The 14938-nt window shown below is 55.2% G+C and overlaps 2 protein-coding genes across 7 annotated transcripts; one reads left to right on the top strand and one right to left on the bottom strand.

The window, feature by feature from the left end:
- Nucleotides 1-1557: 1557 nt before the first annotated feature.
- Nucleotides 1558-12905, top strand: FCHSD1 (FCH and double SH3 domains 1). Of its 4 annotated transcripts, XM_081035667.1 has the most exons (21): nt 1626-1650; nt 1883-1980; nt 2287-2400; nt 2586-2631; nt 3039-3106; nt 3447-3582; nt 3664-3800; nt 3893-3956; nt 4807-4935; nt 5183-5305; nt 5485-5580; nt 6011-6133; nt 6538-6642; nt 6830-6991; nt 7577-7705; nt 7784-7867; nt 8036-8150; nt 8284-8504; nt 9286-9373; nt 10455-10510; nt 10633-12900. In XM_081035667.1, the coding sequence occupies exons 5-21, from the start codon at nt 3096-3098 to the stop codon at nt 10696-10698; spliced, it is 1845 nt and encodes a 614-aa protein (XP_080891793.1). In that variant the 5' UTR covers nt 1626-1650; nt 1883-1980; nt 2287-2400; nt 2586-2631; nt 3039-3095; the 3' UTR covers nt 10699-12900. The 4 variants fall into 4 exon arrangements, with proteins under 4 accessions (XP_080891792.1, XP_080891791.1, XP_080891794.1 ...); XM_081035666.1 differs by lacking the exon at nt 2287-2400 and having other exon boundaries at nt 1558-1650; nt 10633-12905; XM_081035665.1 differs by lacking the exon at nt 2287-2400 and having other exon boundaries at nt 1577-1650; nt 3426-3582.
- Nucleotides 11192-14913, bottom strand: RELL2 (RELT like 2). 3 transcript variants are annotated; one of them, XM_081035671.1, is made up of 8 exons: nt 14467-14913; nt 13827-14066; nt 13365-13430; nt 13201-13267; nt 12564-12749; nt 11922-12297; nt 11766-11799; nt 11192-11307 (listed from the first exon to the last, which is right to left on the bottom strand). In XM_081035671.1, exons 2-7 carry the CDS (start codon nt 14008-14010, stop codon nt 11767-11769), a joined length of 912 nt encoding a protein of 303 aa, XP_080891797.1. In that variant the 5' UTR covers nt 14011-14066; nt 14467-14913; the 3' UTR covers nt 11192-11307; nt 11766. The 3 variants fall into 3 exon arrangements, with proteins under 3 accessions (XP_080891797.1, XP_080891799.1, XP_080891798.1); XM_081035673.1 differs by having other exon boundaries at nt 14451-14780; XM_081035672.1 differs by having other exon boundaries at nt 14460-14773.
- Between the last annotated feature and the right edge of the window lie 25 nt (nt 14914-14938).

The following is a 14938-nucleotide window of genomic DNA, read 5'->3' as shown; positions in this document are numbered from 1 at the left end:
AAGAGAAAACAAAAAACACACACACAAATTCAGTGCTGTGAAGAAACTAAACCAAAGTGATATGCTCGTGAAGGGGCCTTTAGGCTGGTGGATGAGGAAGGCCTCCGTGAGGAGTTGAAACTTAAGGGTAAGAAGACAGACATGTGGAGTGTTGGAAGAAAGAACACTCCAGAAGGAGAGGGAAAACAGCAGGCATGAAGGCTCTGCAGCGGGAAGGCATTTGGCCTGAGTGAGGAACAGTGAAGAGGCTGGCGTGACTGGAGCACAGTGAGTGGGGAGCAGGAGAAGAGTGTAGGCCGAAGGGGAAAACATAGGCAAGGGCTCAATTATGCACAGCCTTGTAAACCATGCTAGGGCATTTAGATTTTACTTTGAAGCAAAGAGAGTGATGAGATCTTATTTCCCTTTTTTTTTTTTTTTTTTTTTTAAAGCGATCACTCTGGCCGTTTTACGAACCATGTGTCATAGGGAGAAGACTGGAAGCAAGGAGACCAGATATTAGACCAGGAGACTGATAATGGCGGCTGGACTAAGTTGGTGGTTTTGGAAATTGAGGGCAGTGGATCAATAGGAGATATCTTTTAGAAACAAGCTGTAGGATTTGCCGATGAATGGAATATGGGGTTAGGAGAAAGGGCACACTGACCCTGGGTTTCTGCCTTTCCCAGCTGATGGAGAGGGGTGCCATTTTAGCATGTTACGTGGGGGAGGTGACTGGGGAAGGATCAGGTTGAAAGAACTGTTTTAAAAGTTTAAGATACCCATTAGATATTCAAATGGAGGTTTCAGCTGGCTGTTGGAAATGTGAATCTGGAGTTTGGGGCCACAAATAACTGCCTTTTCCAAATCGGGGGTGTGGTGACAGGCACGGGCAAAGGATACGTGTGTGTGGGGGGGTGTGTGGGAAAGGGTGTGCGAATCCAAAGCTGTGCGGAAGCTGGTAGATTCTGGGGCGCAGAGACTGAAGGGCTGACCCTAAAGGTGACTGGGACTTTTCTGGGCCACAAGGCCCCAGCTCATGTCCCACCTCACACCCACTCGCTGGTATCCTCTAGCTTCCACTGGCCCGGGATGTACTTGTGTTTTCTTCTGGGACTGGTTCTTTCCTGGCTCGGGGCATCTTTCTTACCTCTGCTCACTCCGGCTTTTCCAGTTCAGTGGGAACTGGGAAAAGATCTGGGACCAACCCTGTTTCCCTCGGCAGACACATCTTCGCTCAGGCATCCAGTGACTCAGTTTCCCAGGTCACAGATTGAGTTCCTCGCCATTCTTCACCCTTCGAGGCGGGACTGGAGATCTGCATATGTAAATGAATAATTAGAAATAATTACCGGCTGAGTCATAGGCTCCACTAGAAATAGAGCCCAGGCGTCTTGACTCAGAAACCTGGGGTTCCCCCTACCACTCAGCGGACGCGGCGTCCACCTCGCGACCCGGAGCCTTTCTGGTGTGTTGGAAGCACCCACAGAGGTTTAGTTCCTCTTCGGCCCCCTTGCTCCTCGCGGCCCAACGCGCAGCCAGACCAGACGTGGGCGGGGTGAGGGCGGAGCCGGGCCAGGGGCAGGGGTTCGGCGTGGGCGGGGCTTCCTCGAGTTCCGGAGTCGAGTCTCTGCCTGGGCCGGAGCGGAGATGCAGCCGCCGCCCAGAAAAGTGAGCTTGGCCTGGGAATGGGGACTCCTGGCGGGCTCGGGGGGTGGTGGGGACCACGGGGGCACCGGACTCGCGGTGGGGGACGAGAAGTGGGGAGGGGTCAGGGCCAGACCCAGAAGTAACCGAGGAAACAGCCCAGCCCCTCCCCGGCCCCGCCTCCTCACCGCTGCCTGCGCCGAGTGTTTTTCAGGTCCCCGCGCTAGGGGTCTTCATCCTTTTCTTACCTCCGCAGGTGAAGCCCGCCCAGGAGGTGAAGCTTCGCTTTCTGGAGCAGCTGAGCATCCTTCAGACCCGGCAACAGAGGGAGGCAGATCTGCTGGAGGACATCAGGTAGCCTCTGACCCCCCCCCCCACACACCCGTATCTTCGCGGTCGCGCTCTGCCTCTCCTCCGACGTACATTGGGGCGGGGGCGGGGGTGTGTGGGAGGCGAGAAGCTGGGCTGAAGAGCTCCCCAGCCTGCCCATTCACAGCCCTCACCCTAGGCCTGCCTCTCCAGATACCGGGTAGGGATTCTACTTCTCCCACCTCGACACACACAAACACACAGGGATCCTCCCTAAACCCCCTTGACTCCACACCACTCCCTCCACCCCCACAATCAAGCTTAGGGCAGAATCCCCCCTCCCTTTTCCAGACCTGTTGGAAGGCTGGCGGACACTGTACCCAGGCCCCCATCAGTCCTCACCTCCAAGCCCACAGATGGTTCTCCAGGGGTGGGGAGGATCCTGCTGAGGCTCTGAGCAGTGAGGTGAGGCTGTCCTGTGTTGCTGATGCTTGAGGTGATCTCAAGGACTGTCTTCAGTCTCATTCCCTCCTGGTGTCGTCACACTCTAGGCCTCCTTCCCCTCTTCCTCCTGCTCAGGCTGAGGAGCAGACTGGAGGTGGGAGAAAGGACCAAAGAGTAACACCACCCCATCCCCCTAATCTCCACAGATCCTACAGCAAGCAGAGGGCGGCCATTGAACGCGAGTATGGGCAGGTATGGGACTCCTTTCTCTGGACCTTGCCTTTTGTTCTAGCCTCCTCTATACCACCAGCAATGTCCCTCCACACATACCCCTGTTCTGGTCAAGAGCAAATGACTGGTCAGGCAAACTTGTGTCAAATCCCTGCTCTGCTACTTATTAGATGTGTGACCTTGGATAAGTTCTTTAACCTTTCTTGGCCTCAATTTCTTTCTCCATAAAATGGGAATAACAATAATGGTACCTTTATGTGGAGTTGTTGTAAGGGTGGAATAAGTGAATGCATGTAAAGCTTTTACAAAGCGAGAGGCACATAATACACATCCAGCAGTGAATGGCATTATTAGACTTTGGGCCTATATTCTCCCAGGTGGGAGAAGTCTTTGAAAGGGAACTGGGTCAGTGATGACTTTCCCACCAGGCACTCCAGAAACTGGCTGGGCCATTCCTGAAGAGGGAAGGGCACCGGAGCGGGGAGATGGACAGCAGGTGGGTCCCCTGGAGGGGGAGGCCAAGGGACTGAGAAGGAATGAGGAGCTCAACCCCAGGAACCTGTGGGGATGAAGGCTCACCAGGGGGGAGGATGCGTGAGTTGCAGGTAGAGCTGACACAGCAGCGCCAGAGGAGCTGACCTAGCAAGGACACTGTGGGTCGGGGCGGAAGGAAGGCGTGAGTGATCCTTGTGGCTGAGCTAATGGGCTGATCGATTGATGGGCTCCCAGATGAGGGGGATGGGAAAGCACTCTGTCTCCCATGGTGTTGTGGGGGTGTCTTGTGAAGCTTTGGAGTGCTCCCCTCCTCAACACAGACCTTCTCTGTGGAGAGACAGGATGGTGTTTGGTGCCTGGCGCTGTCTGCTGGATGCTACTGTGGCTGGAGGCCAAGCACGGCTCCAGGCGTCTGACCGATACCGTGACCTGGCAGGGGGCACCGGGCGGAGTGCCAAGGAGCAGGTGCTTAGGAAGGTATGGCTCAGTGGATGCGGTGAAGGAAGGCCTGGCTCGAGGCTGGAGGTGTCTGGGTCAAGACTGTATCCCTGCCCTTAGGGAGCAGAGAACCTCCAGAGGGCACAGGCTGAGGTGCTGCAGTCTGTCCGGGAGCTGAGCCGAAGTCGGAAGCTGTACGGGCAGCGGGAACGTGTGTGGGCCTTGGCACAGGAGAAGGCTGCTGATGTCCAGGCCAGGTGGGGTCATAGGGCGTTAGTTAGTAAGCCTTGGGGGAGGGGTATGTATAAAGGCAGGGTCTGACCTTGACTCCTCTCCCTTGCCTATGCAGGCTGAACCGAAGTGACCATGGGCTCTTTCATACTCGGACCAGTCTCCAGAAACTCAGCACCAAGGTTCGGGCGATGAAGGCATGAGTCGGGGCAGGGAGGAGGTGGGCCAAGTAGTCCGGTGGTTTGGAACCCAGGGGCATAATTCTGAGAGACTGGGTTGAATCCAGGCTTCCCTACTTCCTTGGTGAGTGACCTTGGTTAACTTGGTCTCTCTGAGCCTCGTTTCCTTTATACAATGAAAATAGTGCCTTTCTTTTTCATTCCTTTAACATGTATTTATTGAGGACTTCTGTGTGCTGAACACTGTTCTAAACACTGGGGATACAGTAGAGAATGATACCAGTGGAATCCCTACGCTCACAGCCTGGTGAGGGCAGATAGATAGTAAATAAATAAATAATAAGATTAAAAAAATAAAACAAGGTACCATGATAAAGGGTAACAGAGGGGTGTAATTTAGGGGAGAAAGCCTCTCTGAACATGTGGCCTGAGTGTCAAGAAGGAGCCAGCCATGCAAAGATCTAGGGGAAGAACATTCCCTTTCCAGGGAAAGGAAATGGTGAGGGCAAAGGCTCTGAAGTGGGAATAACTTTGTCAGCTCGAGAAATTCAGGAGGCCGATGTGGCTGGAGCACTGTGAATAAGGGGACAGGCCCTGGGAACAGAGGTGAGAGAGGTTGTAGGGGCAGCTCCTGTTGGACCTGGTAGACCACAGTAAGGAGCAGTTGGGATTTTATTTTAAATGTATGCAGATGCCACTAGAGGATTTTTGAGCAGGAGTTGTGAGTATATAAAATTTTCAGTAGAGTGTCAGACATCTCAATAATGAGAGAATCCATTCTTGACCTGGGTTCGCCTTGGAAGGACCCCACAGGTCCAGGACTCTCTATTGACACACTGTTTTCCCCTCCTAGCTGTCCATCCAGTCAGCCCAGTACTCCCAGCAGCTGAGAGCGGCCCGCAATGAATACCTGCTCAACTTGGTGTCCACCAATGCCCACCTTGACCACTACTACCAGGAGGAACTGCCCGCCCTGCTCAAGGCCAGTCCCACCGCAGGTCCCCATGCCTCTCCATGGGGAGGGTGGGGAGAGCCTCTCCCTGCTTCCCACCAGCAGCAGGCTAGGTGGGGACATGAGGAACATTATTAGAAGCAATAATAATGTCTTATTCCTTCCCTCTTTCCCATACCTCATGCCCATCACCCATCCAAACCTCGACAGAGAGCCTGCTTTGTGGTAAAGACCTGGGGGAAGGGTGGTGGTGTCAGTATCTTGGGGTTCTTTCCAGGCCCTGGTCAGTGAGCTCTTGGAACATTTGAGGGATCCCCTGACCTTACTGAGCCGCACTGAACTGGAAGCTGCTGAGATGGCCCTGGAGCATGCCCGTCGCGGAGCACAGGCAACGTCCCAGGTGAGAGCTGTGCCCTGTAAGAGCTCCCCAGAGATCCTCTTTACCCTTCTCTCCCAACACAGACCACCCCATTGCCCAACTGCCCCTTTCCTTCTCACCTTGTCCTCTTTCTTCTAAGAGGGGACAGGTTTGGAGAGGGAGCCACTGCATGACTGACTTTGACTTCTTGCAACCCCCAGGTAAGCTGGGAGCAGGATCTGGAGCTCTTTCTTCGGGAGCCGGGGGTGTTTTCCCCCACATCACCTCAGAAGTTTCAGCCAGCAGGGAATGATCAGGTGAGAGCGCCCTGCTTGTTAGAACGCGGCCAAAGGTAAAGAGGACTGTAGTTTAGGCCTCTCCCCTATTATCCTTGTCCTGATATTAACGTGGCAACTGTTAAACCGTGGAGAGGGGCTTTCAGAACCCCGGTTCATCTCCTTTTCATCAGGACACAAATACACACTTCATTCTGGATTTCTGTCCACTGTACTGTCCTTTTCATTCTACCCCTGTCTCTCAAGCTGGATCCCATTTCTGGGACTCTCTGCGTCTATGTGTTCACACGAAGTCACACCTGGGTCCACAGACATAGGTGTGTGCTTCTACCTCTTTGTCCCTATCCCTGGAGGTCAGGACAGAGAGAAGGAAAAAAGGCGGGAACTAGAGGGAAGGGGAGTAGAGAAGGCCCAGCACAATGTCCTCCTTACAGCACTCCTGTTCACTCAGGTGTGTGCCTTGGAGCTGGAGGGGCACACAGGTGTGCCTGGGGAGAGTGACCTGGAGAGAGAGATTCAGCGCTGGACGAGCCGAGCTGCCCGCGACTACAAGATCCAGAACCACGGGCTTCGGGTGAGGTGGGGAGTGCAGGTGTTGTGGGTGGACAAGAATGGCTGAGAGATGGGGATCCTGGAGTCACTGGGGATGCCCGGGGGCTGCAGGCAGGTGGGGAGGGAAAGGCATTGTAAGCCAACAGTGTGTCACTGTAGTTAAGAGCACAGCTTTTGGAGCTAGACCCACTGGGGTTCAAATCCTGCTCTGTTGCTTCCTAGTTATGTAACCCTGGGTAAGGGAGTGACTTCACCTCTTTGGACTTCAGTTTCCTTATCATTAAAGTGGGGCTAATAATAGCAACCACCTCACAGGGAAGATGAAATGACATAATGCATGTGAAGCCACTAGCAGAATGCCAGGTCCATAGTTACTTGTGCCCCTTCATATTTTCATCTACCCTTGTCCTCTACCTTTCCAACCAGGTGTTGCAGCGGCTGGAACAGAGGCGGCAGCAGGCTCCAGAGCGGGAGACTCCGGGCATAGAGCAGCGGCTGCAGGAAGTGAAGGAGAGCATCCGGCGGGCACAGGTGACACACAACCCTGGGAGTTAGGGCCACCAAGATCCCAGTTCCTTAGGTAGCACCTTCCTCTACTCCTCTGATGGTGGGGAGGGGAGAGGCAGTGATAGAGAGTGGACATATTTGGGGAGGCTCCACTCACTTCCCAGAGGTAAGCCTAGCCATAGTCTTGATTGATCCCTCTTCCCCATGGCAGGTGAGCCAGGTGAAGGGGGCTGCCCGCCTGGCCCTGCTGCAGGGGGCTGGCCTGGATGTACAGCACTGGCTGAAGCCAGCCATGACCCAGGCCCAGGATCAGGTGGAGCAGGAGCGACGTCTCAGCGAGGCCCGGCTGTCCCAGAAGGACCTCTCTCCCACGGTAAGTTCCCTCCGCTCCCTACCCATACATACTCAGGAGGGGGAAACTCTCCAGTGCAGGGCCGACCCTATAAAATGGGAATCACAACAGCACCTAAAGCAAAGGTTTGTTCTGAGGCTTAAATGAAATCATGTAAGTATAATTCTTTGCATAGTTTATAGCCTAGAGTCCTCAACAAACCTGTATCATGAGTAGGATGGTGGTTATGAAGTAAGGTTTGGGGGGCAGCCTGTCAGTAAGTATTTCTAGTACCAGCCACTCACTTAATTAGCTATGTGATCTTGGAAAGTGACTTAACCTTTCTGAGCCTCAGTTTCCTCATAAGTAAAATGAGGCTAATAGTTATACAAAATAACACTGGGTTAGTATGAAGATGAAGCGATTAAGAGACGATACACACAAATGTGAGCGCTCAGTCCGCTAACTCTGTGGTCTTCGTTAGTGTCATCCTGCTCTGTGGTGACGGATGGGTGGTGCTACCTTGGAAGAGGATCCACGGAGTTTTTTAAGGGTAGGGGAGAGGAGTGGGAGATACAATGGGTACTTGACAGTGATGTCTGTTCTCTGCACCCCTGTTTCCCCCAGGCTGAGGATGCTGAGCTCTCTGACTTTGAGGAATGTGAAGAGACAGGGGAACTCTTTGAGGAGCCTGGCCCCCCAGCCCTGGCCTCCAGGCCCCTCCCCTGCCCCGCACATGTGGTGTTTGGCTATCAGGTGTGAATGGGGGTGGTGACCTCAGATGGGCCGGGATGGGGGACCACCAAGTCCTGAATCCTTCCTTGTGGGGCCCAGGCAGGGCGTGAGGATGAGCTGACTATCACAGAGGGCGAGTGGCTGGAGGTCATAGAGGAGGGAGATGCCGACGAATGGGTTAAGGTGGGTATGGACCCTGGGCTCTGACTTTGGGAGGTGGGGACAGTGGGAGGGATTTCTCTGTGGCCTACAAGGACCCAGCCAGGCAAAGCTAGAAGCCTGAGTGGAGGAGGGCCATGGCCGTGGACTACTGAGGCAAGTCTGTTATCTGTTCTCATTGCTGGTGAGCAGGCTCGGAACCAGCACAGTGAGGTAGGCTTTGTCCCTGAGCGGTATCTCAACTTCCCGGACTTCTTCCCTGAGAGTGGCCATGACAGCGACAATCCTTCAGGGGCAGAGCCCACAGGTAAGAAAGGGAAATTCTGGGTCAGAGGATGCTGGCTATAGAGTGGGTGCTGAGTGGTTGTGACCCTGAGGTGTATGGTCCTGGGGTACCACTGCCCCCTCCCCCCCTCACCATCTCGCCTGGGCTTCTGCAGCATTCCTGGCCCGTGCCCTGTACAGCTACACGGGACAGAGCACAGAGGAGCTGAGCTTCCCTGAGGGGGCACTCATCCGCCTACTGCCCCGGGCCCAGGATGGAGTGGATGACGGCTTCTGGAGGGGAGAATTTGGAGGCCATGTTGGGGTCTTCCCCTCCCTGCTGGTGGAGGAGCTACTTGGCCCCCTAGGGCAGCCTGAATCCTCAGACCCTGAACAGGTGAGGCTTCCTTCTCCCTGGGTCCCCAGGCACCTCTGGGTTGAGCTCCCACCCCAATGAAACCCCATATTCATCTTAATACCCCTCACCTCTCCAGCTTTACCTCCTACAATGGCTTGGGCCTCCCCATCTCCTTTCACTGGGCTGACAGAAGGGAAACCAAGGCAGTCTTCCTAAGAGTTTAGTGGTGCTACTTTAGCGCTGGATAGATCTGAGTTTAGCTTTCTATTGTGTCACCTTGAGCAGTGATTTGACCTCTCAGAGCTTGTTTCTTCACATGTAAAAGGGATAATACCTACTTCAAAAGGCTAACTATCCTGATTAGGGATAATGGAGGTAAAGCCCTTAGCACAGTGGCCTACAGGAAGTGCTTTAAAATACAGTACCTATTGTTATAACGCAGCCAGAAGAGCATAGGAGTGGGAGTCAGGAGATCTGGGCTTTAGCCAGGACACTGCCACTAACTGGCTCCGTGATTTTGGCTTAGTCTGAGTCTCACCTCTGACATAGGAGTCATAAAATCCCCTACCTCATGGGATGGTGGTGAGGCATGAATAAATTGGTGCCCGTGAAGTGCTAGCAGAATCCCTGGGACATAGTAAGTGTCAATACATATTGGCTGTTGAAATGTGTAGCAGCTACAACTCCCACCCAGATACAGGCATTTGTTGGCTGCTCTCTATATTGGGAAGTGGTGGGACAGGAATTGAAGATGGGATGTGAGGACAAGCTGGTGAAACCTTCCCACGTGCCAGAAATAACTATGCACCCTCATCCCCAGGTGCTGCCATCCCCTTCTCCTCCCAGCTTTTCCCCTCCTGCACCCACCTCTGTCTTGGATGGGTCCCCTGCACCTGTCCTGCCTGGAGGTGAGTAGAAGAAACGAGGGGTCCTGGCAGGGGAAGAGGCGGGAAGAAGGTGGAAGCTTGGGACTCCTGGGTTATGCTGGGCTCCTCGGTCCGCCCTCGGGAACCTCCACCTCTAACCTCACTGAAGCATGATAGTGAGAAGAGCTTGAGCCAGGCTCTTCTTTAAACCCCCCCACCCCACCCGTGCAAGCTCCCCTCCATGACTTCCTACCGTGCGATTGGGCGTGGGTGTTTAACCTCTCTGTGCCTTCACAGAGTGAGGAGAGAGGTCCCTGCCTCATGGAGTTGTTGTGGGAGTTAAAAAGATGTCTGTAGAGTGCCCAGGATTGTGCCTGGCACATAGCAAGGCTGCAAGCAGGAGCTGTTTTCTCGTTATTTAAAGTTAGCCGGTTTCCCCCCAATACGTATTGTCTGCTCTCAGTGTTCTTGAATCCTGCAAACACCTTGGTTTGTGTCATTATTTTCCTTCTTGGAATGTTCAGCTTTTCTAAAACCTTCTAGTGCTTGCACTTCCTTCATAGAGCTTCCGCCCTGACCCTGGAGACCCTTGTGAGCATTATCTGCACCCCCTTCTCCAGCACGCATAGTTCACTTTGAAGGATTTAGCACTCAGTCATTCATGGTGCTTGTTGGTGTTTCATTATTGGGTTCCTGACAGCCATGGGAGTGGGTGCTGTGGATACCACCTGCCCTCCTCTGGTACCTTCAGCGGGGCTGATTATATATAGCAGCCCTGCTGTATAATCATAAGTGTTGAGGACGGATAGATAGGTTGATGGATTTTATGGCCCAGGTTGGTAACTGTTTTTGTTTTCATTGGGGAATATTGGGGAACAGTGTGTTTTTCCAGGATGTCAAGTCCTTTTTTCCATCTAATTGTGGAGGGCGCATCTCACTGGCCCATGTAGGAATCGAACTGGCAACCTTGTTAAGAGCTCGCGCTCTCACCAACTGAGCCATCCGGCCACCCAACTATTGGTTAATTCAACACATATTTACAGAGTGCCACTGTCCTGAGTGCTGGAGATAGAGCAGTGAACAAAACAAAGTCTAAAGACTAATATGTAGTTCTTGTTTCCAGACCAAGACCTGGATGGCCCTGGACCGCTGGACGTGATGGTGCCCCGACTCAGGCCGGTAAGCGTCTCGTCCTTGGAGGAGAGGGGTCATTCCAATTTGTTCTGTTTGGGGGGCTGAGGGAAGGGACAGGGGTATTGCCAAGGGAGGCCTCTGGAGCGCTGCCTGTGTGTTCCCTACAGATGCGTCCACCGCCGCCCCCACCAGCTAAAGCCCCAGATCCTGGCCACCCAGATCCCCTCACCTGAATCCAGAGCGATCATCACCCATGAGGGCTGCTGCTGCCCCTGTCTCCACGTGTCAGAGCCCACTCCTCAATGATCTGGAGTGACACAGCCAAATCCTGGAATTTACCGCATTTCCACTCTCCCCACTTCTGGAGCTGGAACCCACTCTTCCTTTCCCATTATCCATCCTCCTGCCATCTCCAGGGCTGGGACTACCGCTAGCTCTTCTGCCACCATTTCATCTCTAAGGTGGTGAAATACCCTAAAATCTCTGGGGCTGGACCCCATCCCCCAAAGCCTTGAGTGGCTTTGGCCTATCTATGTCCCCACCCTGGCTCTGTGACCCACCCCTCTCCAGATGCCAGGGCCATTGGGGTTGGGGACTGAGACAGAGGCAGACCTGTCGGAAGGAGCTGGAGCCAGTATGTGAAGCAGCTGTAATGGTCTGAGCAGATTTATTGACAGTGAATAAAGGGCACAAAGCCCAAGCCAGGGCCTGGGCCTCTTGTGCCAAGAGGGCAGGGGGCTAAGGTGCTATTGCTTTAGGGGCCCACGAAGGGCAGGGGCCTGCTCCCAGCTGCCACACTTTACCATATGGAGCGAGGTGATGGGGAAGGCGGGTCAGGTGACCTGTTGGCAAGCAGGGGAAGGGGAAGAGACTGAGGCCGGGGGTGGGGTGTGGTCTTCGCCCAAGGTCCCCCAGCCTGAGACTGCAACTCCAGGTGGAAGTAGGGCTGGTCCCTCAGGTGAGGGACACTGCTGTCCAGTAGAGAGGAAGGGCTTCATGCCCACCCACCCCCTAGCTCTGCCAGCAGGTAGTCCTTCAGCGTAATGAAGGAGGCTTGGAGGAGAGGAAGGGTAACAGTGTTTCCTCGTATTCAAGCTGTGTTCCAGCCTTTCCTTGGGGGCTGTAGGACCTTCCATATCCCCTAGAGCACATGCCCACTCCCCACTACCAAACCAAGGAATCTGTAGCGAAATGTAAGACTGCAACCTACCCTGGGGGTACAGGGAGCTGATGGGGTTAGGAAGTATAAGTAGGGGGTGGGAAGATGAGATTATCTGACTTGGAGCCCAGACACACTCACCTCACACACCCCTGGCTCCCCGTGCTGGAGACACCTAAGAGAGGGGAGGGGTCAACAATGGGAGAACAGGATGTGAGTCATATCAATGCACCCCCATCCCCAGAGTAGGGAGCAATAAGAGCTGAGCCCACCACAGCCCTGGCGGTGTCTTCATACCTGGTGATCTGAGGTGTCCAGTTCGCTTGGCTGTCCATTTGCTTCTTGGCTGTCCAAACCTGGGCTTGGGCCCCTCCCTCCAGCCCCCAGTGTCAGCCCTGCAGAGGCTCCAGGGTTCCCCACAAGTGCACAAGGGACTAGGCTGTTGTCCCTGAGTCCTCCATTCTGCATTCGGGGGCTGGCGAGGGCCTGGGGCTGTGGCCTTTCAGGGGATTGGCTCTCCATGGCTGGCATTCCTGTCCTGGACTGCCCACCCCCAGACCCCTGACTACTCCCTGGGTCCTGCCCCCCACTAGAACCCCAGCTCCTGTCCGTGGGGGAGCCATCACGATGCTCATGCAGCCCATAGCGCTTCTCAATGTGTGTCACCCGGAACCTGGGAGAGGAGGGAACATGGGGGCTTAGGACCACCACTCAGGCCGCTTGGTCCTTCCCTCCAACCAGGGATATCCTGGGTTTGATGGCCGCTTCCCTCTGGCCTAGGGCAGGGGAGACCTCCTCAGATTGTGGGGCACGTTATGTAGCCTGACTCCTGCCATAGGTCCCAGTTAGGGAGAAAAGTGCCCACTTTGGGAGTTAGGCATGCCCGATCATTGGGTCCCCCACCTCAACCTCCCTTGCCCAAGGGCACTGTATCCCCACCTGCCCACAGAGAACACGGTGGTCTCCCCAGGCCGGGGGCGGCTCTTTCCTTCCTTGGAGCGTCCCTGACGGACAAGCGGGGGCCTCTTGTTGCGGCTGCAGTGGATACAAGGGGCTGAAGAGCCCAGATGCACTGTGTGATGATGGGAGGGGGTTCCATCCTGTAGGCTGGAGGTGGCATCCACGCTGGACAGGAAGGAAGGAAGCAGGAGTGACATTCCCGTTTCCCTTCCTGTGCCATTTGTTCCTGTTCTTTCAGCGTGCTCCTGAAACCCTCAGGTGCCCCACTTTCCCCAGGCCCCAACATTCTTTTCTTGTCTTTAATAAACTCAGTATTAAGATGATAGTGACCGTGTGTTCTCCCTTCCAGGGTTTTTTCCTAAAAAGAAGGCAATGCTGAACCCAAAGTTGTGGCACAAAGTTTGGGTTGATGCTAGGCTGGATGATATCCAAGTGGGAGGTATGGTTTCAAAGACAAGATTTCTACAAAACTTCTTTTTCTCTATCCTTTCCAAGGTTAGCCAGCCTTGCTTTCCCCCCACCCCAAACATGCAAGGAGACTGGGAGAGGCTTGTGCTGGAGGAGAGGGTACTCTCCAAGGCAAGCGAAGTCATGCTGGCCCTTGTTTCCAGCTCACCTGGACAGCTGCACTGTCCCTTCTCCTTCACTGTCCCCCAGCATCTCCTTCAAGGCCTCAGCATTGGCTGAGGGGAGAAGGAAAAAAGGGAGTCAGTGGAGGTGGAGGTCAGAGCACGAGAAAGTCAAGGAGGAGCGGGGAGGAGGGCACCAGCCTATACCCACCTTCATTTTGGATGATGCAGCGAACAATCCTCTCTACTGTATCCTCATTCATGTCATCGTCCTCAGCTGAAGGATGAAAGAGGTTGGCAAGGAATTGGGAAATGAGTCAGCTTTGTGGGACATTAGAAGGTGGCTTCTGTGGCTCATTGCTCAAGATATACCCCTTTGCCTATTTGCCATGATGCTGGGTGTTGGCATTTCAGGGACCAGGGCAGAAAAGATGGGAAAGTCAATGAGAGCCCAAGATTACCATCCGTGGGCCCTTCCCACCCATGCTATTTTCTCTAGCTTTGCTTTCAGGGTGGTGTCACACCACTTGCTGACTCAAGAAAGCATCACTAGGCCTCCTGAATATTTGCTTGGGATTTGACCTGGGTCTGTTGGCCAGGAAGGCAGACAGAGGTGTGGGGAGAGGGGCAAGGGAGAAAGGTGACTGAGCCAGATTCTTGGCTCCTCACTCACGGGGCTGGAGGTGGGTGTCGTCAGGCTCCGAACCCCTCGATGTGCGGCAGCGGTAGCCCTTTTTCTTGAGCACGTGGCAGATCATGAAGCCTACGAGGCCCATGAGGAAGAAGACCAGCACAAGCAGGAATAGCATGTACAGCCCATGTTGGGGTGGCTCCAGGTCAGGCTGTGGTTCCGACATGAGGCCCTGGGGGGCGAGCGCGGGCCAGGGCGCCTCCTGGGCTTAGGGGGCTGCAGCTAAGGATGGGGGGAGGGACAGGAATGAGGTCCTCAGGATCCCAAACAGGAAAGCCTCGGAGGTCCGGCCCCACCCACTACCCAACCAGGGAGCTGTCCGGGCCAGGAGTGCTGGTCCGGACCAGGGGTGCCAGATCGCGGCTGCGCAAGCCCTCTTCCACGACGCCCACAGCGTTCCCCTTTCCAGCTTGTCCTGTGCTTCCATCCCTCCCAAGGACACTGCAGAGCGAGATGGGACGGAATTCTCAGGCGTCCAGCGCAAAAATGGAGCCTGAGTCAGCGTCCGCACCTCTTCGGCGCCGGCCTGAGCCAAGCCTCGGCAGCCCCCTCCCCTGCCTGTACTCCAGCACCCTCCCCGCTTTTGGTTCCTCCCATCATGACCACCTGGCCCACCCGGTACCGGTGGTTTGGTTCTGGCTCCTGCTCGTGTTCCAGCTCCAGCGGCGTCCTAGTCCGGCTCAGGGCCCCCGACGCCCTCCAGGCGCTCATCCCTTGCTTGCTTCCTTCCCCTCCCCCCTTCGCCGCCTCACCGGCTCCGGACTGCGGCTGCAGATGCCGGTGCCGCGGCAGGCGGGGGGAGGGAAGGATGGAGAGAGATGCAGGCTGGTTGGGAACGGCGGCAGGCTCCGGACAACTCCGGCCCAGAGAAAGGGAAGAGATGGGGGCGCCGCTGCAGCCGCCCTGGGTTCCCAATGCCTTCACCCGTCGCCGGCCGGGGACTAGGGGGCGGAGCGCAGGTGTGCGGGGCGGAGAGCGAGAGCCTTGCGCGCTAGTGAGCTCAAGTGTGGGGCGCGCGTGACTGCGCCGGGCCCCCCCGGGAGAGTGTGCAGCGCCGAGCCTGGGGCCGAGTGGGATGGATAGGCAGTAAGGCA

The sequence above is a fragment of the Rhinolophus hipposideros genome (genome assembly GCF_964194185.1).
Source record: "Rhinolophus hipposideros genome assembly, chromosome: 23".
Lineage (NCBI taxonomy): Eukaryota > Metazoa > Chordata > Mammalia > Chiroptera > Rhinolophidae > Rhinolophus > Rhinolophus hipposideros.
The sequence above is the reverse complement of the archived record's forward strand: the minus strand, read 5'-3'. Positions and strand labels throughout refer to the sequence as shown.

Bases quoted from the DNA above. Each gene is read 5' to 3' on its own strand.
- FCHSD1 (XM_081035665.1), top strand. From the start codon at position 1,630: ATGCAGCCGCCGCCCAGAAAA. The intron at 1,651-1,882 runs GTGAGCTTGGCC...TTACCTCCGCAG, and splicing joins TGCAGCCGCCGCCCAGAAAA to GTGAAGCCCGCCCAGGAGGT. The intron at 2,632-3,038 runs GTATGGGACTCC...CTTTCCCACCAG, and splicing joins TTGAACGCGAGTATGGGCAG to GCACTCCAGAAACTGGCTGG.
- RELL2 (XM_081035671.1), bottom strand. From the start codon at position 14,010: ATGTCGGAACCACAGCCTGACCTGGAGCCACCCCAACATGGGCTGTAC. The intron at 12,298-12,563 runs GTGGGGATACAG...CTCCTCTCCCAG, and splicing joins ACCGTGTTCTCTGTGGGCAG to GTTCCGGGTGACACACATTG. The intron at 11,800-11,921 runs GTATGAAGACAC...CCCCTCTCTTAG, and splicing joins TGGACACCTCAGATCACCAG to GTGTCTCCAGCACGGGGAGC.